The 27,105-nt window shown below is 41.1% G+C and overlaps 1 protein-coding gene across 4 annotated transcripts in view; it reads left to right on the plus strand.

The window, feature by feature from the left end:
* The window catches only part of TRMT11 (tRNA methyltransferase 11), a 31,752-nt gene extending 19,272 nt beyond the window's left edge, over positions 1–12,480 (plus strand). For all 4 annotated transcript variants that reach the window (XR_012659648.1, XM_075087571.1, XM_075087572.1 and 1 more), the window contains exons 12-13: positions 2,500–2,620; positions 11,894–12,480. Coding sequence is in view for 3 of the 4 variants with exons in the window: in XM_075087571.1 (XP_074943672.1) it covers positions 2,500–2,620; positions 11,894–12,025 (253 nt within the window). In the remaining variant the exon portion in view is untranslated. The remainder of the gene's footprint in view (positions 1–2,499; positions 2,621–11,893) is intronic.
* Positions 12,481–27,105: the final 14,625 nt, after the last annotated feature.

The following is a 27,105-nucleotide window of genomic DNA, read 5'->3' on the forward strand; positions in this document are numbered from 1 at the left end:
TATCTTATCACATGCTGTTTTGAAATTTTGGAAATCAAAAAGAGCCATTTCTGTTCCATGCTTCCGTAAGAGAAGAGTGCACTTAGTAGTTTGCTTTTTTTTTTTTAATGATAGAATTGGTATCTTAGCCTTTTTTTATTGTAAGACTATTCACAAACAAAATAATGAATGCCATTAAGAGTATTACAGCTAATTGTTCAAAATGTCTGTCTATCCGTGCTTAACCCTGACAGACCATGTGTGGTTGTGCATTCTTAGATTTCCATGTCAGTCAACTCTGTTTGGAATTACTGAGTTTATTCTGTTTGTCAAGATAACCAGAGCTTTTTGTCTGCTCATTGAACATCCTTCCTCAGTACAGCAGTATAAATAACTATGAACTGCACATTCTGGTACTACTTTAGTTGCTGTTTTGGGGAGGTTGTCTCTCTCAGGCTGTAGTTGGGTTGCCCTTAAAAAGTAAATTCGTACATACTACTGTGAATTGACTTTATGCAATGAAGGTTGAAATACTGAAGTCACTCTGTTAGCACAGGATATTAGTATAGTCACTTAATTTTCAGCTGTAATGATGAACACAGGAACAAACATTAAAACAAGTATGTGGGGGGAAGATACTGTCTACTAATACGTTGTGCTATTAAATACCCCTTGGCAACACCTGCCATCAGGTTCATGTGTTATTTGAGACCCTTGTGTATTTCCTTAAACTAAAAACAAAACTGGATTAAAACAGATATCTGCTAAAACTGCTACTACTATATTTCTTGTTTGAAAATGTTCTAAGTTTTACCTGAAAGAATGTAGAAATATATGCATTAATGCTAACAGACAAGGCTTTTTAACAGTGATAATGATCTCTCCCTCTGCAAGATAGCATCTCACTCCGAAGTTTACTCTTTCAATCTGACATTGAAATCATTGTTGAGTCTGAATTCTTTTAATTCTTTTGCAGTCAGGCTTTTGTATGGTTATGAAGAGAAACTTTTAAGATGTTGTGGCAGAGTGCCTACCTTTTTAAGAGAGAGGCAGTTTGGTGGTACTAGATGCATCAAAAGTCTTGTGTAATAGGAAAAACAACTGAGAATTAACTTGATTCACCTTTGCCAAAAGCATGTCCTGACTTCACCTAGCAGAAGTGGTACTCGATTTCACACATCAGAAGTGACTGAAATGATGTTTTGCAATCTGGACGTTTTGGAACAATGCAAAGAGGCAGTACTGTTTGGGTTTTCTCTGTGTTTACAAGTCTGTATTTGGTATTGTCTTCCTTGTTTAATAGCTCACTATTTCCTTTAAGAAATGTCAACATTTCCATCAGCACCTAGATGGATCCTGTTTTGAGTTGTGTTGGATTTGACTTCTTATTCTCCCAGAACAATACATTAACTTTGTAGAGTGCATTCACTTTAAAATCCAGTTCTTTATAGGAAAAATATGAAGCTTCTCCTTTGTATCTTTTAAGTTCAAGTGATAGGTGCAAAAGGTGTTTAGTTCTGCTTTTAATGTCTGACTTCTATTGACCCCCAAGCATTGGGGAATCATGAGAGCAGGCTTTTTATATGAAATCTTAGTCACTGACAATATCATATGCCATTTTCTGTATTATGTTATAGTAACTATTACAGGGAAGCTTATTACAAAAACTAAGATTAAATGGCTGATCTGTATTTTAGTATATAGGAAGGATGTCTGATCTCATATTTTTCTTATTAGCTAGGTCAATACTTCTTGCTGCTCTAGTCCCATGCAAAGCTCTTAAGTCCTTAAATTTCTCTTTCAGTGTTTAGTAAAATAGGAGGATTGAAAGCAACCTAGAGAAAGCTGTTTCTGTAGAAAATAGTATACTTTTGAGATGGGGGCATTTAAAACGCTGCTTGCTTTTATAGACAGGGTTTAATTGCAAGCCAGTGTTGCTACCATCCGATGGTAAAAGATAATGTTTTTTTTTTCTTCCCTTTAGAAAAAGTAATTACAATGTGATATGTCTGTAATACCAAATTCTGAAGTCCAGAAATGTCCCTGTCTAATAAGAGGTGGTTTAATACAATTTGGAACTGAAGTGTAATGGTCTCTGTTGAGGGAGCCAGAGTTAAGTCTCTCATTGCAACTTTATATATGTTGACTGTGGAGTACGTTTTTAAAATCACAGCTCCTGGCTGGATACGTTATTCCTCCTGACTGGCTGAGATTTCTACTTGAAATGATACAGACAGGCCTGTCTGCATACATTAACATTATGGAAATACTTGTAGAAAATGTTTGGGGGTCTCTTTACTGTGAGTTTTTAATTTCTTATACACATTTTATGTCACAAGATGATGGAATCTATGATGTCAAAACTCTGGAGCACCAATACCAGAATTTTTTAAATCAGATTAAAATGCAAAGCAATTTTCTAGTGTAAGCCATTTTCTGAAGAATCTTTATGAATTTTGTTTCAGATGCAAGTGTTCCAGTTCACCAGCTTACAGCTGTATGAATGTTTATTTCTTCCAGATATACAGAAGAGATCATTCCCCGCCACCCGTGCCTGAAACTTATTAGCAACTGTGAGCAGATGCTTTCCAGCCACACATCAAGGCGCCTGATAACCATGGAAAAGGTGAAAGAATTCAAGGTAAGCTTGAATTCTTGATTATATTGTGTTAAATAGTAGCTATCGTATTCATGAAAAGTTTGTGCTATTCAGCATTTGATCCTTATTTCTATCACACTTGAGTTTCTTGTGAAAAGAGTTAGAGCTTTTGTAAAATTGCTACATATTTCTTTAAAATAAACTGGGTAGTGATTTAAGGGGCCATTCTGGTTTTGGTCTTTTCCTTTTTCTCATCAGTTTTTGATAAACTTCTCATCCTGAGCAAGCCACATAGTAGTGTGAAAGAGATCTTTGAACTTAAGGTTATTTGTGAAAGTTGCATATGCTTTTCCTGGAAAACTGAACTCTGTGAATCCCATTCACAGAGATGCCTGAAGTCCTGTTGATTCCAAAGTGTAATTTGATGCCCAAATAAATACTAAATACTTTTGTGGGTCTTGCAGTACAGGTAAACCGTATTCAATTCTGTTACTTTGTTTTAGCTTTTGAAATAATATTGTAGCTGTGACATAAGTACAGTGAAGAACATTTGCTTTTTTTTTTTTGTTTTGGGACACGCTAAGTGCCCCTACTGAGGCACTGAGACCAGGGAATATTGTATTCAGGTCTCCCTTCCGTTCTTGTTGCTTCTCTCACCTAATACTGTCAAAAGAGATGCTAAACAAAGGTGAAGCAAATTCTTAATGAAAATGTGCAAGCGTTGAGCAATTGTTTTTAGTACATTCCTTGTCAGTTGGAATAACTGTTCTGAATGACAGGAGATGCAGTTGGACTGCTGCGTCTGCGTGGTGCTTGCACTAATAACACAGCAGGGTTTCTGTACCACATTCATAATGCTAACGTTGACTGAGGTTTTCAAGCAACACCTGAATTTTTTTAAAACACTGTACGTGGAGTTCAGAGCCGGAGCTGCCAACTTCACCAGTAGCGAACCAAGAGAGTAAATTATGAGGTTTTGACATGTATGTCTCAGGGTGTTCACGGAGGTTTTCTGCAGGGGTTTTATTACTGCCAGTGCAGTAGGATAACATGTTCTAATTTAAAAAATACATCCAACCTTCTGCAAATAGACTTTCATCATTTGTTATTCTTTTTTTGTGCATCACCTGTTCTTCAGTACGTGCTTTGACAGGTTCATGTCTGGAAATGCTTACTCTGAGCACCTGAGTCTAGTTGGCAGGCTTACTGCTTAGATAAAACTGTGCAGGTGCTTCCACTCAGGACTCCAGATGTCTTTTAGATAATTTATACATACCAGAACGCATGTACTGTTTCTGATGATGCAAAACTTGTCCAAATAACAAAATACATATTGACTCCTTAGCTAGTGCCTGCTTGGTTTGAAGGGTCCTGTTGTTTGGTGTCTATCTAAGATTTCCCCACCCTAGTATCCCTTACCTGGGACATGTTTTCTCCTGTCTTAATATCCTGAACAAGCTTTGAATTGGATGCTTCTGACTCACCAGATAAGATCATAAAATTCAGTAGTTGGAGCGTTGGCCGTTTTTCCCAAATGAAGGAGTAAATTTTTATTAATATATAAGCATTTATGTTTCCAGACAGTTCCTGTCTGCTTTACTGAACTGGTTTCTAGCAGGCACTCACAAATGCCTTTTAATTCACTTTAGTGTAGTACTCGGAAGTGGCTAAGAAGTTTTGCAAATCATGTAGTATTGTTATGCAGTCCCTCAGTTTCCCCAGTGTTTGCCACCAATAATGAATTGCAGATTTCACAGCAAATTCAATTTCACTATTAACACTCTGAACTCTTAACTGGAGTTGAATTAAATCAGTTACTGAACATTAAATTGACGGTGCAATTTGACTGTGCTTGTAATGTAAAGGAGACCAAAGGGAATGTAAAAAATGAATGTCTAGCTGAAGTATTGATCTATCATAATTAATTGTAAGCATGAAGATTGAGTGTTGGATTAAAAACATCAGAAAAGGTGGTCTGTAACTCACTGTCTTGTAAGCATCCAGTCTGTTCTATTTAAGTTTACGATGAAATCGTGCCAATTGGAAAAGATTTCTTACTGAACACAGTGTTGATATGAATAGGCTTTTCCAGCATGTGCACAGTATGAGCGGCAGAGTTGTTTGTTTTTTCACATTTAATGCTTTTTTTGGACAGCCATGGTGGTCATTAATAACTCCCCTCCTCCTCAGTCTTAAATTATAGTGATGATAATAAAAGTGAATGAAGGCAGTTGTTGTAGAGGGCAGCTAGCAACTTCTAGTCTTTTAAAGCCCTGAAGGCAGAAGGATTAGAGAACTGAAGAAAAGGAGTTCCAGTCTTATAGAGGAGTGTGGAATGGGAGAGGAACAAACTAGAAGTGATACGAGGTGTGAGCTTACTAGCCTGATGTATTACGTCTTTCTGTGGACATTAGTGTCCCTTCTTCTGGTATTAAATGGATATGGACCTCCCCCATATCTCTCTAAACTTGAAATAAAACTTTCTAATTTATATTATAGCGGGCAAGACTGTGTGTGAGTCTACCCTCATTGAACTGTGAAGGGAGGATTTTTTTAAGCAGTAAAACCACCACTTCAGCTCTCCAGACACTATAGTTCATATGTAAGAACTGAAAGACAGCGTTAGTGGAAGAATAAGAAGCTGTTGGCCGAGTAGATTTGTGTTATAATGTCTGTCAACTGTGATCTCAGGAGTCCAGTCTTCTGCTTTAGGTCAGAGGAGGTCTGAACCAATTACTCCAGCCCGAATCAAGTGAAAATGTACCTTCCATTGTGCCAGTTTATTTTCAAAAGCCTTAAAAAATATAGCTGTGTAAGGCTGAAAGGTCTCAGTCTGTGCCACTTGTGTCTAAATTGTCACCGTTATTTTTTATTTACGTGTCAAATAACTGGTAAGCGGATAATCAGTAGGAAAATTGGAGTGTAAAAACTTACAGCATTATTACCAGAGGGGATCTTGGGAATCTATATCTGGTGATCAACCACCTGCTTTCAGACTGGGTGGACTTGCTAGCAGTGTTTAAGGTTGTTTGGTGTTCCCTTTCTTTGCAACAGTATGTCTAGCTTCCTGTTTTCTGAGGTTTGTTGATTTCTCCGTGCTGATTTATTTCAGCTATTGCTGAATTACTTTTTTCATTCCTCTGCTGGCTGTCTTACAGAAATATATGGTATCTATTTGGCTGGTAAATGCTACCTAGTTCTGAAGTTACTAATCAGGATGTCTTAAAAACACTAGTGGAGGAGAGATCTGTAATTGACAAGGGCTAAGAGAGGTACCTAGAAATTATGTAGCAAGATGAAACAGAAGACTTGACTGAAGGATGAGCTCTGAGCATTCGACTGCCCATGGAAGGACTCTGGAGCATCGTGCATACAAATCCACCACGCTGAATGGGTCCGGCACTTCCATGTCACATGGTCACTCCAGAGTCATTACTGGTGTAAGAGTTTTCCTACTGAATATAGCAGTGTCTGTTCCTGGATATGACCCTGTTGTCACTGATTTGGAAACTGCTCAGTGTTGTTTATAGCTGTATAACATTAGTACAAGTGGTTTCTATAGCTACTGTCTAGCACCAGATGTAGAGTGGTAGGAAGCTGTGATAAGGCTAGGAAGATTTTTTTAAACAAAAACTGAACGTGGATAATTACCCTGGGGCTGAACTGAGGCATGCTAGATTCAGAAAAACCTTTAGATTATCACTTAATATTTGCCAAGATTTAAAGGAAAACAAAGCTTTCTTGATATCTTTAAGCTTCCTCCTCTTTTTTCCACTTCTTTCATTATTTATTGGAGATCTATAACACCTTTTTTTAGTGTTGCCTTTAGAACAAATAAGTGTTGAGTTGAAAACGCAAATTAACTAAAAGCAATTTGGTAGCATGCACTTTGACAAAAGCTTTGTTGGTTTTCAGTTGTCACAGAAGAAATTGTAAAACATTTCAGAACAAAAGTTTTATGTGATACTGTTGTTTGCTATTAGTCTGCTGTTTTGAGAACTTAAATAATTCAAAGTGAGAACCAAGGATGATGATAAAGAATGACCAGGGATTAACAAACATCTTCAATTCTGACTTCTACAAATAAAGGAAGAAGTCTTTGTCGTCTTGGGAGTGCTCACAGACTGGGAAAGAGCTGACTAAGTGCCAAGCAGGCTGATCACTGCCGATCAGTCTTGGAAATGATTTCTTGGGAAGTCTCACTGTTTTGCTTTGAATAACCAATTACAAACTTTATGCCTTGAAAACTATGTACAGTTGTTTCAAAGGAAATAAGTAAAGAAAGCTAATCATCCCTAGATGCAGCTGTGTATCACAAGCAGTACTTCTCATTCCTTTTCCACTGTGTCATTTTAAGAGGAGGAAAGAGACTATCTCCCTTAAAACACTGTGGTTCAACTCCACTCCCCGAATTTAAACTTTTTTTTAAAAAGTCAACAGAAAGGAAAAAACATCCATATTAACTGCACTGGACAATTAACACACTTGAGGGAGAGTTGATGCTGCCGCTGACACGCTCCATAAGAGAGCTTCTCTTACTGCAGAACATGCCTGTCAGATATTTAGAGTGCATATTCTACCAATTTATGCTATTCAAGATAGAGCTTAACTGAGGATGTTTGACTGGCTTCATTACTGAAATGAGCTGGTGCCTGATGCGCAGGCAAATTCTAGTGCAAATAGTCACAACAAATTGTTTCATGAAGGTTACAAGTTATCTCTGCAGAGTTAAATGCAGCCTATCCCTAGTGTTCAGGTTGTACCCATTCACATGCCTGTCTACATATAAAGTACTCCGTTAGAATTCCAAGAATTCCTTTTACTTTGATCAGCTCTCATGTTGCCCATGAAACTGTTTTGATTCCACTTGGAACTGAATCTGGCAATGCATGTCAAAGATAACAAGAAGGGCTTCTTTAAATACATCAGCAGTAAAAGGAAGACTGGGGAAACAGTGGACCCACTGCTGAACAAGGAAGGGGACCTGTTAATGCAGGATGCAGAGAAAGCGGAGTTACTGAATGCCTTCTTTGCCTCGGTCTTTACTGCTAAGGCTGGCCCTCAGGCATCTCAGCCCCCAGAGAAGAGAGGACAAACTGGGACAAAGGAATACTTACCATCGGTTGAGAAAGATTGGGTCAGAGATCACCTTTGCAAACTGGATTCTCGCAAATCCATGGGCCCCGATGGGATGCACCCGCGACTGCTGAGGGAGCTGGCGGATGTTCTTGCTGAGCCACTCTCCATCATCTTTGAAAGGTCGTGGAGGATAGGAGAGGTGCCTGAGGACTGGAGGACAGCCGATGTCACTCCAATCTTCAAAAAGGCCAAGAAGGAGGACCAGGGGAACTATAGACCAATCAGCCTCACCTCCATCCCCAGAAATGTGACGGAGCAGTTCATCCTGGAGGTCATCTCCAGGCATGTAGAGGAAAAGAAGGTTATCAGAAGTAGTCAACATGGATTCACCAAGGGAAGATCATGCTTGACCAACCTGATAACCTTCTATGATGGTGTGACTGGCTGGGTCAACGAAGGGAGAGCAGTGGATGTTGTCTATCTTGACTTCAGTAAGACGTTTGACACTGTCTCCCATAGCTTCCTCACAGGCAAGCTAAGGAAGCCGTGGGTTGGATGAGTGGACAGTGAGGTGGATTGAGAACTGGTTCAACAACAGAACTCAGAGGGTCGTGATCAATGGATCAGAGTCTGGATGGAGGCCTGTCACTAGTGGTGCTCCCCAGGGGTCTGTGCTGGGTCCAGTCCTGTTCAACATATTAATCAGTGACATGGATGATGGGATAGAGTGTAACCTCAGCAAGTTTGCTGATACCAAGCTGGGAGGAGTGACTGATACACCAGAAGGCTGTGCTGCCATCCAGCGAGACCTGGACAGGCTGGAGAGCTGGGCCGAGGGGAACCTCATGAAATTCAACAAAAGCAAGTGTAGGGTCCTGGACCTCGGGAGGAACAGTCCCATGCACTGGTACAGGCTGGTGCTGAATTACTGGGAAGCGGCTCTCTTGAGAAGGACCTGGGAGCGCTGGTGGACAGCAAGCTGACCCTGAGCCAGCACTGTGCCCTTGTGACCAAGAAGGCAAATGGTATCCTGGGATGCATTAAAAGGATTGTGGCCAGCAGGTTGAGGGAGGTTATCCTCCCCCTCTACTCTGCCCTGGTGAGACCACATTTGGAGTACTGTGTCCAGTTTTGGGCCCTGCAGTTTAAGAAGGGCAAGAAAGCGCTTGAGCAAGTGCAGTGGAGAGCTACGAAGATGATCAGGGGACTAGAGCTTCTCCCTTGTGAGGAAAGGCTGAGAGACTTGGGTTTGTTTAGCCTGGAGAAGAGAAGACTGAGGGGGGATTTCATAAATACCTATAAATATCTAAAGGGTGGGTGTCAGGATGATGGGACTAGGCTCTTTTCAATAGTGCCCGATGACAAGACACGGGGCAATGGGCACAAGTTGGAACACAGGAAGTTCCACTTAACTATGAGAAAAAACATTCACTGTGAGGGTGCCAGAGCAGTGGCACAGGCTGCCCAGGGAGGCTGTGGAGTCTCCTTCCCTGGAGACATTCAAAACCTGCCTGGACGCGTTCCTGTGCCCCCTGCTCTAGGTGTGCCCACTCAAGTAGGGGGGTTGGACAAGATGATCTCCAGAGGTCCCTTCCAACCCCTACGATTCTATGACTAGTCTACAGTGAGTGGCATCTCCAGCTAGTTCAGGATTTCTCATTTTCTTTTCCCTGTTTTAAGAAGCAACTCCCAATCTGTTATTTTTCTTTAAAGCAGTTACTGCCTTTATTGGGCAGTCATGCCTGTACAGGGGAGAGGTAGGGAATGGAAGCTCTCTTAAGCTGGAATTATTGTGATGTGGGCCAGGAGCTTGCTTTTGTAAGCTCTCCCAAGAAATCTGTGCCTGACTGCAGATCTCTTCTCATCTAACAAGCAATGATTTGCATAGATTTTGATGAGGCCTGGATTTACAAAATGGATTCTGCTGTGGAGTGATGCACCAAACCTGCTTCCATTTGATGAATGCAGATGCTCCTCTTACAGCTGTGTTAACTTGAAGTTTGTTCTATTATATATCGTATTCTCTCTTTGCCCTAACCAGTGTGGAGGTAGAAGGGTACAGTTCCTTTCTTCCTTCCTCCCTTCACCCTGACTCGGCATTTTGTTCCTTAAGGAGTCAAGAGGAATGGTGTACAGATGTGTGACCTCTTAGAGGTTATGGGGATTGATTTTTATGTTAAAATACTGTTGACCCATATATCATTATCCTTCAGGGTCAAATAGCCCATCCATTTCTCAAAACAAGCACATTATGTAGAATTATTATTAAAACACATCCCAAAGGTGTAAAAATACATTACATGTTTAGGTCAAAGAAGGATTTCTGGCCTGAAAATTCAGGGGGGAGAATAAGCACTCTTACACAGGACCACTCTGAGGAGGAGACCTAGAGAAGTGGGTACAGGCTGGCTGTGAGAGGAGCTTGTGTTAAATCCTCTGTGTTTCCTGTCTGCCTGTAGTATTTTTTTGTTTCCCATGGACATGTTAAAAGCCTGGTGGTTATCAGTCTGAGAATGGTCTTGGAGATGGCAGTCTCTCACAGGTGACCAAAAGACAATAGTACTGTGTGTGTAGCGGGTTTACTGAGGTAACTTTGTCCTGCTATTTTCCAACAGTGCAGTATTTAAATAGAACTAATTTGCTGTTACTGGTGCACATGCTTTACATGTTAGATATCCACATGGCACTTAACATTTAGCAAGTTAATTTAAGCCAGTGGCATGCTACTGGTATCTGCTAGGATAGCAGCTGAGAACTACGTTGTAGGAATATCTCGTTGTGTCCAGAAGAGGGCACTTGTACATGCACACAAACGTCTTGCTGTGTTGAAAAACCTTTTGTTTCACTCCTTTAAAATGTGTATTAGGATATACAAAGCAAGATGAGGTCTTGCTAGGCGGAAGCCTGGAAAGGGTACAAAATAGCTGAAGGGGGAGGTTGTCCACTAGGATTCAGTCATCCTTGCATCCTTCCGTAGTATGAAAATATTGACTTAAATCTACTTCCATGTTGCTACTACTTATGCTAAAGCATTCCACAGTCACTTTATTTTCAAATATGAACAAATCAGTCTAACTGTAAACTTAAGTGTTGAACCAATCTGTATGTTGCTGCATTGCTTAAAAAATTATAACAATGAAGATGCATTGAGAAGAAACATTTAGTGGAATAGAGGTTTAGTTCTGTTGTATGCTTCTTTTTATTTTTCCTTTGCACAGTTCAGTAGTTGTGTGAGGCCGTGTTTCTCAGTTCCATCTTGCTATTGAGCCTAATAAACTGACAGCAACCATAAGTGTAAAACTTCAAAAATTGCCATCAGTTTTCTTCAGCACTCAGATTAAAGTTTGATGTATTGTTTATCTTGCAGTTTTGATAACAGTAGTTGACAAGTATCGTAATTAGATAAAGCCACAGTACAGGATGAACTAAACCTTTGTGTATATAATGGGCCAATTTTCTAAACTGTGATCTTGGCTGATGTCAAGTAAGTGTTATGTGTAGGGATTTACTGTGTCAACTTTAACTTTCAGAAGTACGTGAATACTGCACAAGAGAAAAGCCTCCAATTGCGCTTCAGTAACTGTAGGAACTCATTTTAGTCATTTGTGTTCCTCTTCTGTTTGTACTGCCTTCCACAAACCTCTGAGCGATTGAATTATCCAGATGGTATTTTTTCTGGAAACTAACTTTTATATTTTCCTTTATAAAAGTCTGTGTGGCATAGTACCTGTGCTCTCATTCATTCCTGCAAGGGTTGGATTCTGGTGACGTCAGCTGAGATGTTTCCAGCGATGCAGCACTGTTAAAACTTCAAATGTCTGTTACTGACAAGTTGCATCATTTTGCTGTACAGTGTAGAATAATGGAAATCTGAATGAGTACATAAAACCCCCCCAAAAAAACCAGCAAAAACCCCTTGTCTGCTTACAGCTTGTATTCGATCAATGTCAAATGAGAATCCATTGCATATGGACTTTCATTTCTGCTAAAAGATAAGACTTCGCAGTAGGATGTATATGTTCTCGTTAATCCTAATGGAAACCTTTAGCATTCTATTTCTGAAATTCTTTAATCAATCTAGTGACTTAAATGTTTGCCACTGAATTGTGAAAAAAAAAAAACCCCAAAAGCTTTACTCTTCCTTGTAATTATTTGAAAGTCTGGAGGAAAACCAATGGCAATACGTGCCGAACTTACTACGGTAAAATCTAATGCTTGCGTTTTGATACCATGCAGGATCAAGATCAGAATTCTTACTTGTTGGATGGTCAATATATGCCATACAGGGGACACAATTCTTTCCGTGAGAAGTATTTCAGTGGTGTGACAAAGAGGATTGCCAAGGAAGAAAAAGACAATCAGAAGTAAAATACAATATAAACAGATTAAAAAATGAGGAAAGAATGAAGATCGTGTTTCTTTGTAAGGACATCTGGATATGAACATTCATTTGGATGCTTCAGAAAAATAAATGCTGCTTTTAATTTTAAAACAAGATGAAACCCACAACACAGGTTGAGAGCAGTTTTTTTAATTAGCTTTGTTTATAGCACATTTTATTGTACAAGTTTTTTGAGTCTTATTTAATTTATATTTGTACTTTCAAGTACTAATGATGATTGACTAAAACCATTATTATTGTTCTTTCACCATTAACGTTTACAAAAAAGTAGTAGTATTATTTGGCTTCTTAAACTGTGAACATCTGGCTGTTTCAGAAACACGTGGTGGTGATCAAGGATTGCTTATTAAGAAGATCATTTTCATTTGTTTTTTTGTAAATGGTATATAATAAAACAAAAGATTGTTGTGAGTTTTTTTAATTGTTGCATGCAATAACTGCTTGTATGAATTCCAGTTGCTCTGGCTGATGCCAGAAGTGTTTAAAACAAACAAAAAACACAAAGAAACAAACATGCACGCGCTCACCACCCCCCCCATGCTCCCCCACCCCAAAAGCCTCTGTGACCTGACAAGCTCTGGAGAGCCTATTAAACCCTGTGAAGCCTGTCCACATCTGAAGCTCATCTGTACCTTGGATTTGCTTTTGCATTCCTAAACCTTGACTCTTGGTCAAGCCAACTGTCTGCAATTTTTGGTTCAGAAACTGATAGTTAAAGCAGTAACAACAACAGCATAAAATCAGTAATGGTAATGCTTCCCTAATGGTATTAAGCCTAACCAAATCTTTGAAATTGAAGCTGTATTTGTTAAAGGGTAAACTTTGCTGAATCCATACCATGCCCATCATGAAAATACCTCACTTGAAAACCACTAAGCCCATTCATTCAGGATGTTGATGGCTCTTCTCGTTTTGGTGGTCAAGTATGGTCAAATATTCTTCAGCAGGGTGTTGGTGGATGCTCCAGCCAGAGGATGCCTTGCTTCTCAACTTGCTGCAAGTCAGTGGCTGTGGTCATGTTAGAATCTTTGTGGATTATATTCTATAAGTGCCTCTCCAAAAAAATCAGCGATACCTAGGAAGGTGTGAGTTATTCTGTGTATTGGATTTAACTCATTAGCTGAATTTGCTCTTCTGCGGGTTGTGGTCCTCAGCTGCAGCAGGGAGAGCACACATACTCGATGACAACTCTGTCTGACCTTCTGGATCTAATCTGATATGTTAGGAGGTCCTGAAATAGTGATTTATTTTCTGTGTTTCCATTGTAAATCACTTTGTTTTGAGGCTTTTAATGTCAGCCATATAATAGTTTTTCTGGGCTAAACTTGGAGCAAGATCAAAGCTCACAAAATTTTTCAAAAGCAGAATTTGAATTGATCACTTTCAAATAGTACATAAAAAAATTATTCCTGAAAACCTGTCTTCGTATAACTTCTGACTTCAATTTTAGCATTACAATTTGGCATTCAGATTTTATTGCTTTACAAATTAAAATTACTTTCTGCTCTTCATAGGCAAGGATTTTTTCTAGATGGATTTATTACGCATTTATAACTTCATAAAAGTTACCCTACATAGACATGATCTAAATGGTTATACAAGATGTAAGGTAGTGGCAAATCTTGCTCCTTCTATTCAAAGAGAATGATTTAGTTTATTTCTCCTCTGCCTGGTCCAACATTTAGTCCATTCAGCAGCAGTGGTGTGGCCGCTGTGCAGCAGTTCATACATACAGCTCTATCATTCCTGAAGAATACCATTTTGAACAGAAACTCTCAAGTGTGTTTGGGGTACTGCATCAACATCCACTAATCAAAAATAGTTCAGAATTGAAATCAGATGTTCAATCTCTGCTGTTCCCCAACTTTAAAGCTATCATTTGGAAATATTTCTGATCTCTGAAGTTCTCCTCACTCAATGTGCATGCTCCAGCCTGTTGTATGAGCAGGCTTGCAAAGCAGAGGCGTTTATAGCTGTAGAGCCGTGGCACAGTCCTTGTGCTCTCTCTAGCAAAGGACTGACAGGCAGGTGAGTTATCCTTTCGGCAGGACTTGGCCATCGATGGCCGCGGTTTCTGGCACTTCCCTTCAATCTGGTTCCATTCAGTCTGTTTCCGTGAGGTTCCAGTTTCCTGTCCCTGGCAGGGAGGGTCAGCTCACGAGCCCGCACTGAACTCACGCCGTTGTCATTCTCTCCTTCGGGTGGTTTGTGCCATTTTCCAGTTTTGAAAAATAAACGTTATTTTTGGAGCGCTGTGTTGCGCTGCAGCAAATTGGGTGGAGGGAGGAGCTGAACACGGCTGCGAGGTCGTACGGGCAGAGGCTGTCTCCTGCTGTAGGGAGCGATTTGTTGAGGCAACAAAGGGAAAGAGCCCCCTCTTTTCACAGAATCTGTTTACCTGGTGGTGGTGTTCCTGGCTGCCAAGCCTCCCGCCTGTCTATGGGAAGAGGAAGCGGAAAAATAGCAGAAATAGATTTTCTCTGCATTAATTGCGTGCCCTTACCTGCTGTCTCTCTCTAATGCTAATTAGTGGCCAGTTAGAGCAAGTTTGACAGAAGGTGAGGTCTTGATGACGTCTTACAGATAACAGGGAGCTACAAATTTTTTTGAAATAGGTGGAAGCATTGAAGAAAAAAGACAGTTAATCTCTTCCAGGGAAAAGGTAATGTGAGTTCAACCCTCACTGAACATCAGAAGAGTCCCATGGAAACAAGACCTGGAGACAAAAACTCTAACCAGTGTATTTTGTAACCAGTGCTGGTCCTGCTGCTTCTTGATCTTCTCTTTAAAACAAAAAGACCCAAATAAAAGCGTACAAAGAGCTTATCCTTCCCACTCTGATGAGAGGAGTCAAGCAGATGTGTCAGCTTGCTGAACATCTCAAGGAGAGTGCAGTCCTCCCTTTACACCAACCTAAGGAACTGGTGTCTGTGACTGGCACAACATCTAACTCTGGGTCTCCTCTAGCAGAGCAGGCCTTTCGTTTCCACAGCACTTGTTGCTGACCTTTGTGCTGGTGCCATGTGCTGCAGCAACACCCACGCTCTGGATACGGGCGCTTCAATGGCAGCTCTTGAAGTTTGGTTTTGGTGGAACCTTCCTTCCTCTCTACCTGTGAGACTGTGGTGGAAGTCCATAACTGTTTGGCATCTCTTCTTTTTCCATGAGGCTAGTATTTTAGCAGAGTTGGGACTTACAAGAGGGTCGTAGTATCCTTGCACATGGCAGTTGGCAGAAGGCAGTCAGGTTTTTGCGAGTTCTCAGCCAAGGCTCACCTGTCCAAAAATAATGAAAAACCGTAGAGATGTTCTAGGGAGGAAACACCTTAATAATTTTGAATCTTCTTTTTCCTTTTATCACTGCTTTTTAAGATTTCTTCTTAATGGTTATTTCCACTGTCCTCAGGACAACCACAGCCTCAGGACCACTAGCCAGAGAAGGGTGTCACAGAGATGGTGACCCTGTGACTTTGCACTGTCTGCACTCTGGCCACAGGTTTTCCAGAGACAAAAATGTCCAGTTGGAGAGGGCAAGACTGGAGCAGATGATAGATACGCAGGGGTCATGGGTTTCTCTGTCATACCACAAGCTGCTCTGGGGTTAGCTGACAGGAGGCTGATGAAGCCTCCAAAAGGCAAAGGTTCTTCTCTGCTGTCTCAGCTCCTGTCACCATCATGTTTCTTTTCTGACTCTCCTTTCCACCCCTTCACAGAAGCTGAGAAGAAAAATTCACTGTGTTCTTTGCTGTTTAGCTTGGTCTGCAGTTTAAACTGAGGTCCAGAGTTGAACAAGGCTGTCTTTTCAATCTGAAAACCTCTTTCCTGCTCCTGAGAAAACCAGAGTTGTGGGTACCCAGGAGAACGAAGAGGCCAGTATCCCTCTCTGCCTTTCTCTTCTGTTTGCTATTTGGAAAAAATGTGGGTTTTTAACGTTGTTTTCTTACGTCATTGATTTTGGTGATAGCATAATTTTAAACAGCAAAATATATCTTACCTGCCTCCATGCTACCCTTTTTAACATATTTCACTGATGTTCTCATATTGGCTTAGTAGACAGTAAAAATCTCTGTTTATGTGAGTATGCTCAAAACTGTTTTCATTATAGTTTTCTGCCATGGCTGCTGTTATTTTGTACAGTGCCTCTACTCAGTTACAGCTTTCCTGAGCCTATGGATGGGGAGGACACCACCCAAAAGAGATGTCAGCTCTCCGTTAGGTAAAAGGCCTCATCAGACACAAAGTCCCAGAGGAAGGACAATCTATCTGGCTACGCTATGGGTATTGGACCTCAAGACAGGTTTGTCAAGTAAGATCTTTTTTAATTCTTGTAGGTTGCTTAAAATGAGGTGGGCAGCTGAAAGGTAAAATCCACAGATAGGAGGGAGGTCTTACTGTCTTTACTGTCACTGTTGTGATCTTAGATGTCTGTACACTCAGTGAGGTGCCCAGGAGATGCATTACAGACTGCTGACGACCCACAGCAGACCTAGGCACAGGAGGCTTCGACACTGCATGTCAGGTTTGACAAGGAGCATTCTGAGTATAACTGGGTAGGAACAGGACATTTTCCTTCATAAAAGTTAATTTTTTAAAATTCGATTTTCAGGTGCTGGAAAGAGAATGTTTTGTACAAAGATACAATGATTGCCAATGATCATCTGAGATTCTAATCCAAAATTTCTGTTGCTTTACATAAAAATGATTAAAATAAAAGGATCTTACCTTCTAAAGATGTCAAAACAGCATAGTATCATCACTGTTTTAATTCTTCCCAAAACTAAATTTTATTTTTAAATTACTGTTCAAATTTTTTCAACAAAAGTGCCACTTGCTGTATAAAATTCCGATTTAAAACTCATTCTTCACCAATTCATTCTAATAAATTTTTCACTAATAAAGTGCAAAATAACAGGTTGTCTTACTGTATGTGGTGGGATAGGTAATTCTAATCAAATATATAACTTCTAACTAATCTCATCTCCATAAGGAGATACCATTAGCAAGATAGTCATATAGCAATTAATCATAATACTGCCTTCTGTGAGAGTCTGTCCCAAAAGATGGTATCTCTCTGAGTGATGACTAGGGATGGATGTTCAGTGACACAACTGGACAGCCCAGAGTGTCTTTGCTTTATCCGGAGACTGATATGAGAGATTTCCACTGAACACTGGGAATTATGCTGATGATTGCATTTTGGAGGCAAGACTAATCCTTGATGTATCCTTTTTTTCTCCTGACTGCAGCACTAGGAGAAATGCAAGTGGGCAATTTCAGTACGGGGTAAATTTAGCTCTGAAAGTTCTTAACAAGTAATAAGGAAGGTTCATAAAATACTGTGAGTTTTGACTAGAGACGAAACATAGCTATGTGGATAAAGTCCTGTGAGTAGTTGGATCTATGCAATTGGATGGATAGGTCCTTACACACAGGCAGCCTTCTCCACTGAGTTGTGGTCCTGTTCTTTGTGTGAATGTAGTGATGGGTGGAATGATGCCTGTCTGGCCACAGTTCATGCCTTTATAAGTTGTTCTGCTCTACAGGTTTGTTTTGAGGCTGTTTGCCTAAAACTGTGAGACCCTGAGATTAGAAGCGCTAGGCAAGTGCAGTGTGTTTATTGCAGTAACAGTTGTGGCAGAGGCTAGGATAACCAGAACCATGAGCAGCACCATAGGACACATGCTCTTGTCTTGGAGAGAACCTTCCGTCTTGCTGATAAACAAACTCCTAGCAATTTAGGAAAGTTTTGGGCAGTTTCTACTCTCTCTTCAAAATGTGTATGTGGCAGAGAGTGCTTGTACGCCTTTGCTTGAACCTCATTCTATAACACAACGCTCCCTGGAAAAAGGTAGTGAAATTACATGAGAAAAGGGGCAGCTTCACTTAATCAGTAAATATTTGTCAAAGCTGACATTTACAAAATGTCATATTTTAATCTCCGTGGCTTGCAACGGGAGCTGTCACAGGTGCCTGTGCACCTATGGGCGTTCTTCGATAGTGGTTACTGGCAAGCAGCTTCTTCAGTAGCGTGACGCCTCTGCTCAGTCCTGTAATTGCAAAGCAGCTGGCATGGACAGCGATGGATACGCTTGTGCATGTTGGGTGGATGTGCACAGGCGCCCGAGCACCGCCTGCGTTTGTGTTGCCTCCCCGTTCTGGTGTTCCCCAGAGTGACCTGAGAAGCTGCAGGCTGAACTCAATGAACTACTGCTGTTTGCTACGGGGAATGACCTGCCAAAAAATGGCACAGGCCCCGTGCTGCTGGGGCCAGGGAAGCGGGACCTCCCCTCTCACCCCCAGCCGCCTTGCCTCTTTGTAAAGCAAAGAAAACTTCTACCTCAGTAAGAAATTAATCTTATAACAGCATTTTTAGCCTTATGTAAAGATGTCAAGGAAGACAAAGATATGGACTCTTTCTTAATTAAATATACATTTTCTTTTGGGTTTTGTTTTTACTCTAAAAGGAAATCAAAACATGTTTGTGCCAAGAAATCTTATATCCCACCCCCCTTTCTCTTTTTTTTTTTTTAATTGTATTTTTATATGCTTGGCAGAATTAGTGATAAAAATCTTTCCAGCTGTGACTTTTCCAGAATCCCTTTCTGAAGCTCCTACTAATTTGGATTAAAAGTGGATGGATGAAAGCTTCAAACAGCAAATCCTGGCAGTAGATTTGCTGAGGCCCCACAGCATATACTTCTCCAACTGTTCTTATCTTTTGAGGCAAAAAAAAAAAAAAAAAGGAAAAAGAAAAAAAACCAGCAAACATCGTTTTTGTAATTACACAGTTCGTAGCACTCTCCCTGCCTTTCCCGTCCCTGGGCTGGGGCAGCGGGTGTCTCCGTGCAGGGCAGGGAGCACGCAGCGTCGCTCCCTCCTGCCCAGGCAGCCTGCTGGGGCGCCCATTTGCAGGGCAAGGTTTTTGATTGCAGGGTAGTGGGGGTTTTTTAAGTGCCTTCCCATACCAGGTACTCTTCGTGTTAACAGCCAGCGTGGATTTTAGAGAGAGTTGTCATGCTGGGAAGTAACTGTTCAAAATGGCAAAGGTGGGTGTGCAAGCCTGTCATTGCAGGGACATGAAGCCACCGAGCTTCCTGAGTCCCAGCTGCTGGGAGCTCACCTCGCTTGCTTAATTCTAGCAGAATTGGCGCCATGTTTTCTTACTGTCCAGGCTTCCTGGAGCCAGCAGCTGCAAGCTCTCCTGCTGCCACAAGCAATTAAATTAATTTCTTTAAATTGGACAGATCAATCTCTGGCAAGTGGCCCATATTCCTTCCCCTCCTCCCTCTTGCCAGGAGAGTCTTCTGGAAGCTTGTGAGCTTACTAAGACCTTGCTCAGTGTGTTCCCCTCTTCACGACCATGCTGAGACAGGGAAAAGCAGTGCTCCGAATGCAGGCAGTGCCGTGGGATGCTGACAGCCGCTTCCCGTGGCCTTGCCAGGGGGTGCCCTCTCCACCAGCGCAGCCCCTCCAGGTGGGAGGCTGCAGCTCACGAGGGCATCTGAAAGCTACTTGTGAGCATGTTGGCTTAGATGCCCGGCCTTGCCAGAGGGGATGGCAGGAGCTCCTTGCTGCAGATGCTCTGAGCGCCTTGCTCACCTACCTGGAGCACCTCCTGCATGGAGAAGGAGTACAAATACTACCAGTTGCATATATGGCATAATGCGTTAACCATTATGAACAACAGCAACATCAGCTTCCCCAGATGGACCACTTAAATTTCTGGCGAATCTGAAGATTGTGAAGGAGGTGGCCACTGCTAACACATTAAGGGGGACAGTGTAGGCAGAAGCATCTCCTGTCTCCAGGCTGCGCCTGCTGGCATGGAAAGCCACACAATCCCTCTGACCTTCTGGGGGAGACCTGCCCCTTCCACTTGTTTCCACAGGGCTGAGGGCTTTGTTTTTAAAGGGTCTGTTCGTTGTCACCATTAGCTGCTGGTTTCCTCCATGGGCCATTCAGCAGGTGTGAGCGGATGCTTGACAGGCTGCCTCAACTTGCCTCCCAGCTGCTTTGAAGGGACCGGGGAAATGCAGTGACTGAGCTCTTTCCTTCTCAGGATGCCTTGAGGTAGGGATGAATGTAGTCTGAAGGAGGCAGAAAGAGGAAAGTAAAACGTCTCAGCTGAAGTCCAGCCTGTCTTTCAGTCAGGAGGGGCAGCACTGGGGTGTATTTTCAGCCATCACCTTGCATATTTCCATACCAAATGCCCACAGTCAAGAAGTCAGAAGTAAGCCAAGAAGTACTTCTTCCCTGACTGCCACCTTTGCAAATGCGTTTTGAGTTCCGTAACAGCAAGTGGATTTTTTCTACTCATCCTATTGTGAGAAAAAAGAGTTATTCAGGTTAATGTATTTGCCTTACAAGTTCTTTATAAACCTATTGCCTTTGGATTGTGCCCTTGAAAACATCTGCCACAATCCACCTGTTCATAGTGTTAGTGAGAAAACGAGGCATGAATCTGGATTTTATTAAAGATATATTGTTTAATCATCTTCTAATTATCAACAATCGGCAGGTCTTGAATCACACTTGTGAAATACTAAAATATTTTAGTGGGTTGCTTTGCTTTTCCATCAACTTGTAACTTGTAAGTCCGTAACAGAAGCCACAAGGAGCGTTCGTTTTTGCATGAGCAGTTCCCATTGTGTTCAGTGGTAATAATGCATGCCATTCAGAGAACAGAATTTAGGTAAAAGATAATATAGAAAGTTCTTTGTTGACAATAAGGCCTATGTGATCCGTACAGTGATAACAGATTGAAATGAACTCCCTGAAAAAGCTAACGCTTTTAACAAAGTAATCTCGTAAACGATGAATACTGTACAATTTTAATTTAATATGATAGAAGTTTTAAATTCATTCAACTCTACAAGAACAACAGATATGGAAGATATGGAAGATTTTTTTATTCCTTCCTCCGATTTTTCATCTTGCTAAGAATAATTTATACTTTAGAAATGTATACCTAATTAACAAGATCTATCCATTTAACACACTACCAATGAATGTGACAACATAGTTTATTGTTTCCCATGATACTTCATTCTCTCTTGATTTATGGAAATTGGACACAGTTTGGGAGTGACACTTCTAGAATGTGAGTTGTTTAAACCATACAATACTCTGATTTTTTTAGAATTTCAGATAGCAGGCTTTCAGGAATTGCTACAGGTTTGAGAAAGCCTGCTTTCCAGATACCCATTTTGAGTGGTATTGATTGTTTTAATCTTCTTCAATTTTTTTTCATTAACTGGGTCTCATATCAAGATTGGTACTACTGATCAAGTTGGCAGGCCAGTACTTTGTCTTTTACCAAACTGGCACAGCATTCACTTTATTACAGATATCTTACGTTTCTGCAATACTCTGACAATATTTAAACTGAGGCTTGACTCACCTAATCTTCTGTGTCACATCTATATCTAAAGCAGTCATGTTAGTCTCCTTCTAGTCAGTGGAGAGGAAAAAGGCTGGAGCACATGTCAGTCTGCTCTTCTAGAGCTCCTGGATGTGCACGACTCAGCCTTGCTCATTTGAAAATTACTTTGGTTGGTGACAACTGGTTTTTTACTGAAACCCTTTGTTTACAATGAGACCAGTTAATTCTCGTTCATTTCATGTCTACATATCAGATGCTGCTTCTATAATGCTGGATAAGAATATTTATGAAATGGTTCTGCCTCTTCATTTTCACCTACTTTGTCCATCTAGAAATGAACAAATTTGCTTTTGATATACAGCAAAAAACCAAGAATTCAACACACAGGAGAGCAAACACCCAAACATCAAAATCTTTCCTTTCTTAGTGTCTTTTGGCGGTCACAGAATTTATTTCCCTTTGTCCTTTTGGCGGCCTTATCAGTTTTCTGGCTTATGGTTTCTGTGAGTTGCTGCCTACTTCTCCTTTTTTTCTTGAGTTCTCTAAATATTTGTACAGCTAATTTTGCTTCCCCTTTCACTAGATTGTTACTTTATATGTATGATGCTTTGGGGAGCTGATGGGTGAGATATGAATCCCGCTTGGGAGTACTGGATTACATTTCATGAAAGGTTCTGCAGATGAGTTATTGCTCCGCAGCAAGTCCTCAGCCTGTGGTTTCACAAGCAGGGAAGCTAATGTGACAGTGCAGTGCTGCTGAAAGGAGAGGGGGTTTGTGCCTTTTCCCTAGTCCTTGGTCCCGGCTTTTCTCACGCTGTGCTCAGCAGAGTCGCCCACTCTTGCACTGACTCTGGTTCTTACTGGAGCCTTTCTTGTGCCAGTTCAACGAAGCCAGCAGAAAAACATTCTTTTTGCTGAAAAAGATTACTGCAAGGGAGTGCATTTCCTTCCATTGGAGGTGAGATGTTGGATCAGCTCACTGTGGTCATGAAACTGTGGCCTCTGTCACATTGCGCCTAGACCTCAGGCTGACTGTGGAGACTGGGCAGCTCCTCGCTGAATCACCCAAGGGCCTCCTGGCAGAAGAAGAAAAGCAGCTGATGGTCTTTTGTGTCACAGTGGGCTTTGTTAAACCTAAAATTGTGGAAGGTTGAAGAAGAAAAGTCATTAGCTGCCTTTCTCAATACAGATTGACCAGTCTTTGAGAAAAAGAAAGATAAACTAAAGTGAGAAGAATTGCCTTTGGGGGTTATTTACTCACTTGCGACTTGACTTACCCTTTACTGTGTTTTTCTTCTAAATGGAGGGCTACGTTGTGGCTGCTGAAAGCTTTCTTTTCTTGTTGCGATGCAGACATGGGTGTGCCAGAGTTAACCCAGAGGAACCATGAGGATCCATACTGGAGCCGCAACTGGGCTTTTGGTCCAGAGGATTTCAGAGGGGCGTGAAGAGATTTGCAGCCCTGGGGCTACCTGCAGCCTGTCTTCAGGTTCTGGAGGGTTTTAAGGTGTAGAAAAGTCCATCCACAGTGCTTGTCACAGCAGCAAAAATTTCCCATCTTTTTTGTGTGAATTTGGATCTTTAGGTATTAGGTATAAGTGCTCTCTTTTTTAATACAGCCTAATTATTACTTCTGTTCTCCTTTCAAAAATTCTCTCTCCAAGCTGATTTGGCTCATAATACTTTACAACGCTGTGGAATTGCCCCTTTTGGAACATAATGTGTTTCTGATTTGATCTTTGTCCTATTTGGATTTGCATCTCAGTGGGTACCGATTTTTACTGGGAAATCAGTTGTTTCCTCCCAGTCTGCAACTGAGGGGTTGCCTGGGATTCCTTTAATTTGGATGCTGCAGCTTTTTGAGCCAGGCGTTTCAAAAAGCATGCCTGGGTAGCTGGTGTGAGGATGTGCTGGGGTTTTTTTGCTCTCTGAGTATGGTTTGGTGAGACAGTCCTTGTCTGTCTGGGTAAGGTCTGAGTAGCAGGACATAAACCAGACTCAGCGTGTGAGATCACCGACTAGTTAATCCCACCCTGAATAGTACCAGGGAGCAGCAGTGTTGCGTAGCAGGTTAAGTCAGTTACACAGCAAACAGCAGCACGCAGAGGAGTTTTGGGAGGTGTTTGGAAAGAGTTGCTATGTGTGTACTCGTGGGGTATTTGTACCTTATATGCTGAGATGATGAAGCGGTACAAGAGTGACAGAGCAGCAGCTGTGACTGCATTGGGTACCCCAGATTTTATATCCTGCCTGAAGCCTGAAGGGGTTTTCTGTGTGTGAAATGCAAGTAGGCATTCATCTCTGAGGCTGAGAACAGATTCCCATGTGGGACATCTGCCTTCAGGAATTCAGGGTGAAGACTCCTTTTATATAGTGCTGTGGCCATTCTTTCTACAAATTATATGGGAACCTAGGACTCCTTATCCTGCAAAGCTTCTAGCCACAGAGCTTGCATAACTATTTTATGTCTTTATATAGAACATCAGCTCTGGGGGCCCCAGCATAAGAAAGACATGGACCTGCTCGAGTGGGTCCAGAGGAAGGCCACGAAGATGATCAGTGGGGCTGGAGCACCTCTCCTATGAGGTCAGGCTGAGAGAGTGGGATTGTTTAGACTAGAGAAGAGAAGGCCCTGTGGAGACCTTATTGTGGCCTTTCAATACTTGAAGGGAGCCTAGAGGAAAGATGGGGAAGGACTCTTTATCAGGGACTGTAGTGATAGGATGAGGGGTAATGGTTTTAAACTGAAAGAGGGTAGATTTAGATTAGATGTTAGGAAGAAAATCTTTACTGTGAGGGTGGTGAGGCACTGGAACAGGTTGCCCAGAGAAGCTGTGGATGCCCCATCCCTGGCAGTGTTCAAGGCCAGGTTGGATGGGGCTTTGAGCAACCTGATCTAGTGGAAGGTGTCCCTGCTCATGGCAGGGGGTTGGAACTAGATGATCTTTAAGGTCCCTCCCAACCCAAACCATTCTATGAATCTATGATTTGAGTCTCATGCATTCTTGAATGTATTTGTCCTCACAAGACTCTTATGAAATAGATATTATTCCCATCTTAGAAATGTGACTTGCCCAAGGTCATACATGACATCATAGTGGAACAGGAAAATGAACATCTCCCAAGTCTCAGGCTAGCTCCCAAACCACTCCACCATCTTTTCTTCTAGGGTTGACCACAACCAGCTCATGATGCCATACATCCACTGGGATTTTTTTCTGTGCTAGGAGAGGCAAAATGTTCTGGATCTGTAAATCTAAATCTGGATCTATCTGTGAAAATAGTAATTTTCTAGGGTTCTGTTGTATCATTTAATATTTTAGTGCTTGTGGGCACCATTTACATTCATTTGCTTTCTAACTGGAAAGAACCAATGATCCATAGGAGTGTACTGAAAATACATGGAAAAAAGACTGATTTTAAAATTAGTGGGGAAAATCAGTGTGAACTGTAAAGTAATTGCCCATGATATACTGCACGTTCTCTTGAAGAAAATGCAGGTTATGTAAACTGCTTGGTACCATGAGCAGCAATGCAAGCGGATTTGTCAATGATTGTTAAATTTTTCTGGGCAATTAGTGTGATCTTCGAGTAAAACTTCAAAGGTTGTATTCTGTGCAATTGGTTTCATTCACTCTGCCTTGTCTTTCTAAGGAAAGTACTCTTTATTTTATACCAGACTACAGCAAACAGATCATGACCTAGAAAACTAAGAGAATTAATCCTTTATTGTAGTGGTTATCTTCAAAGCTTGTCTGAAAGATTTTTTCCACAAAAGACCCAACTGTGTTAGGGTTTCCAAAGAAAAATTGAATGTTTGTGATTGCTAATGTCAAGAAAGACTAATTTATCTATGAAGCATTGCTAGTCTGTGAGCACCGATGGTGCTGGGACTAAAATGCACTCATAGAATTTCATTAAAATTTATAAGTAATTGATGCTTATCACTCCACATCTAAAATAAGTGCCTGCCTTATTTAACTCAGTGTTGTGCTGAGATACTGAGTATGAGAGACAAAATAAAACATTTAATTTTTAAGAATCTTATTAATGGCAGACCTTCACAGGAGTCGTATGAGAACAGAGATGTCATTTAAGACTTACAGTTCTTCCATGTCACCTTCAGGCACATTTTACCAGATCTGAAATCTAGAGTAGTGTTGACACTATTCTCTCACTCCAGAGAGAATAGGCCATTCAGATCCTCCTCCATCACTCAGCAGAGCTGTGACAAGGTGAAGAGAAAAACATCACATTTCAGACAGTCTGTTTTAGCCTTCTTCACAGGATGCAACACATCAGTGCAAAGAGAGAGGACAGGGTGGTGAGGTACCTCCAGCACATGCCTAGAAGATTATTTTCAAAGTTTTCTGTTTGTTCTTCTAGAAATGAATTCTCACTCTATGATGATGGATTTTTTCAGTCTTAAAGGTAAGAAGCTTGTCCATCAGGTTACTGGCTACCAGATACGGACAACTGATCATGTTGGCTGTTCCAGCAGCCTGTGTTTTTATGTCTGTTTTTAACTCTACCTTTCTAGGCTTCACTGCTACAGATGGATATTGGACTGCTATTCCTAGATTAAATTAGAATAATAGACACTAGAGATGGAAAAATACCTAATGGTCCATTCCCCTATAGCTGCCAAATAGACTTAATTAAAAAAAGTGCAGGCAAATATCTTCCATAGCAATCTTTTACCCCGAAATACTACATCCTCTTTATAGTCTGGGCAGAAAGCAGGAAATCTAACCGCTTCTTGGCTTAAGGTTTTGCCAGCCTGTAAGCTTGGTACCCAAAGACTCTGTTTTGTTACCAGTTGCCTTTTGCTTTGTAGGTCTGGAGAATCTGGAAAGTTGGATAGGGCAGTTTTTGAAGTGTCCAACTAATCTGTTGTGTTAATACCTAAGTTCTGAAAAAGGGGGTTAAGAATATTTGTTGAATTACAAACATTAAGCACCTAGTCCCACAGGTTGCTTTATTTATAAATCAAAGAACAAGTAGTTCTCTGCCATAATTGTAGGATGCCTTTGTAGCTACAGTGTCTGAATATACTTCACTTTGACTCACTGTCAAAAATATAGCTGTCCTGAGTGGGACAAAAGGGGTGCCTTTCTTCGAAATGATCCCTATCTGCTGGCTGTCCTACCAGACACATAACTGCACTGTTGCTTCTGAATTTCCTCAGAACTGATCTCAATATGTGATTTTATAAACCAGGGTTTTCAAGCATTCAAAGGTTTGTTTGCATGTGTGTGGTGTTTTTGTAAATCTGGACTCTGTAGAAGTAACTAAAATGCCTCATTTAGGTTATTGAACCTGTAATGGAAAAACAGCCCTGCAGACACTGCAACAGTTTAATTGGTATTCAGTTGCTTGTACTTTTTCAGGCTTTTAAAGAAAAATATCAAAGAATGAACTATAAAACCAGATGTATATCTCTAGAGACCTAAATTGTCCAGTTTCCAGTGACATGCTTTAATTCTCCTCCCACTTACTAATTTTACATTGGCGCAAGTCCTTTGGATAAGAAAGGGCAACTGACCCCTCCAAAATTATTGTTCTTAAACTGAGCTGGAAACAATGGGATCTCACAACATCTGTAATCTCATTAATTATAATTGTGTATGCATATTTTTTAATTCTGAATGCTCTAATTAATGTC

Source organism: Phalacrocorax aristotelis, chromosome 3, assembly GCF_949628215.1.
Source record: "Phalacrocorax aristotelis chromosome 3, bGulAri2.1, whole genome shotgun sequence".
Classification (NCBI taxonomy): Eukaryota; Metazoa; Chordata; class Aves; order Suliformes; family Phalacrocoracidae; genus Phalacrocorax; species Phalacrocorax aristotelis.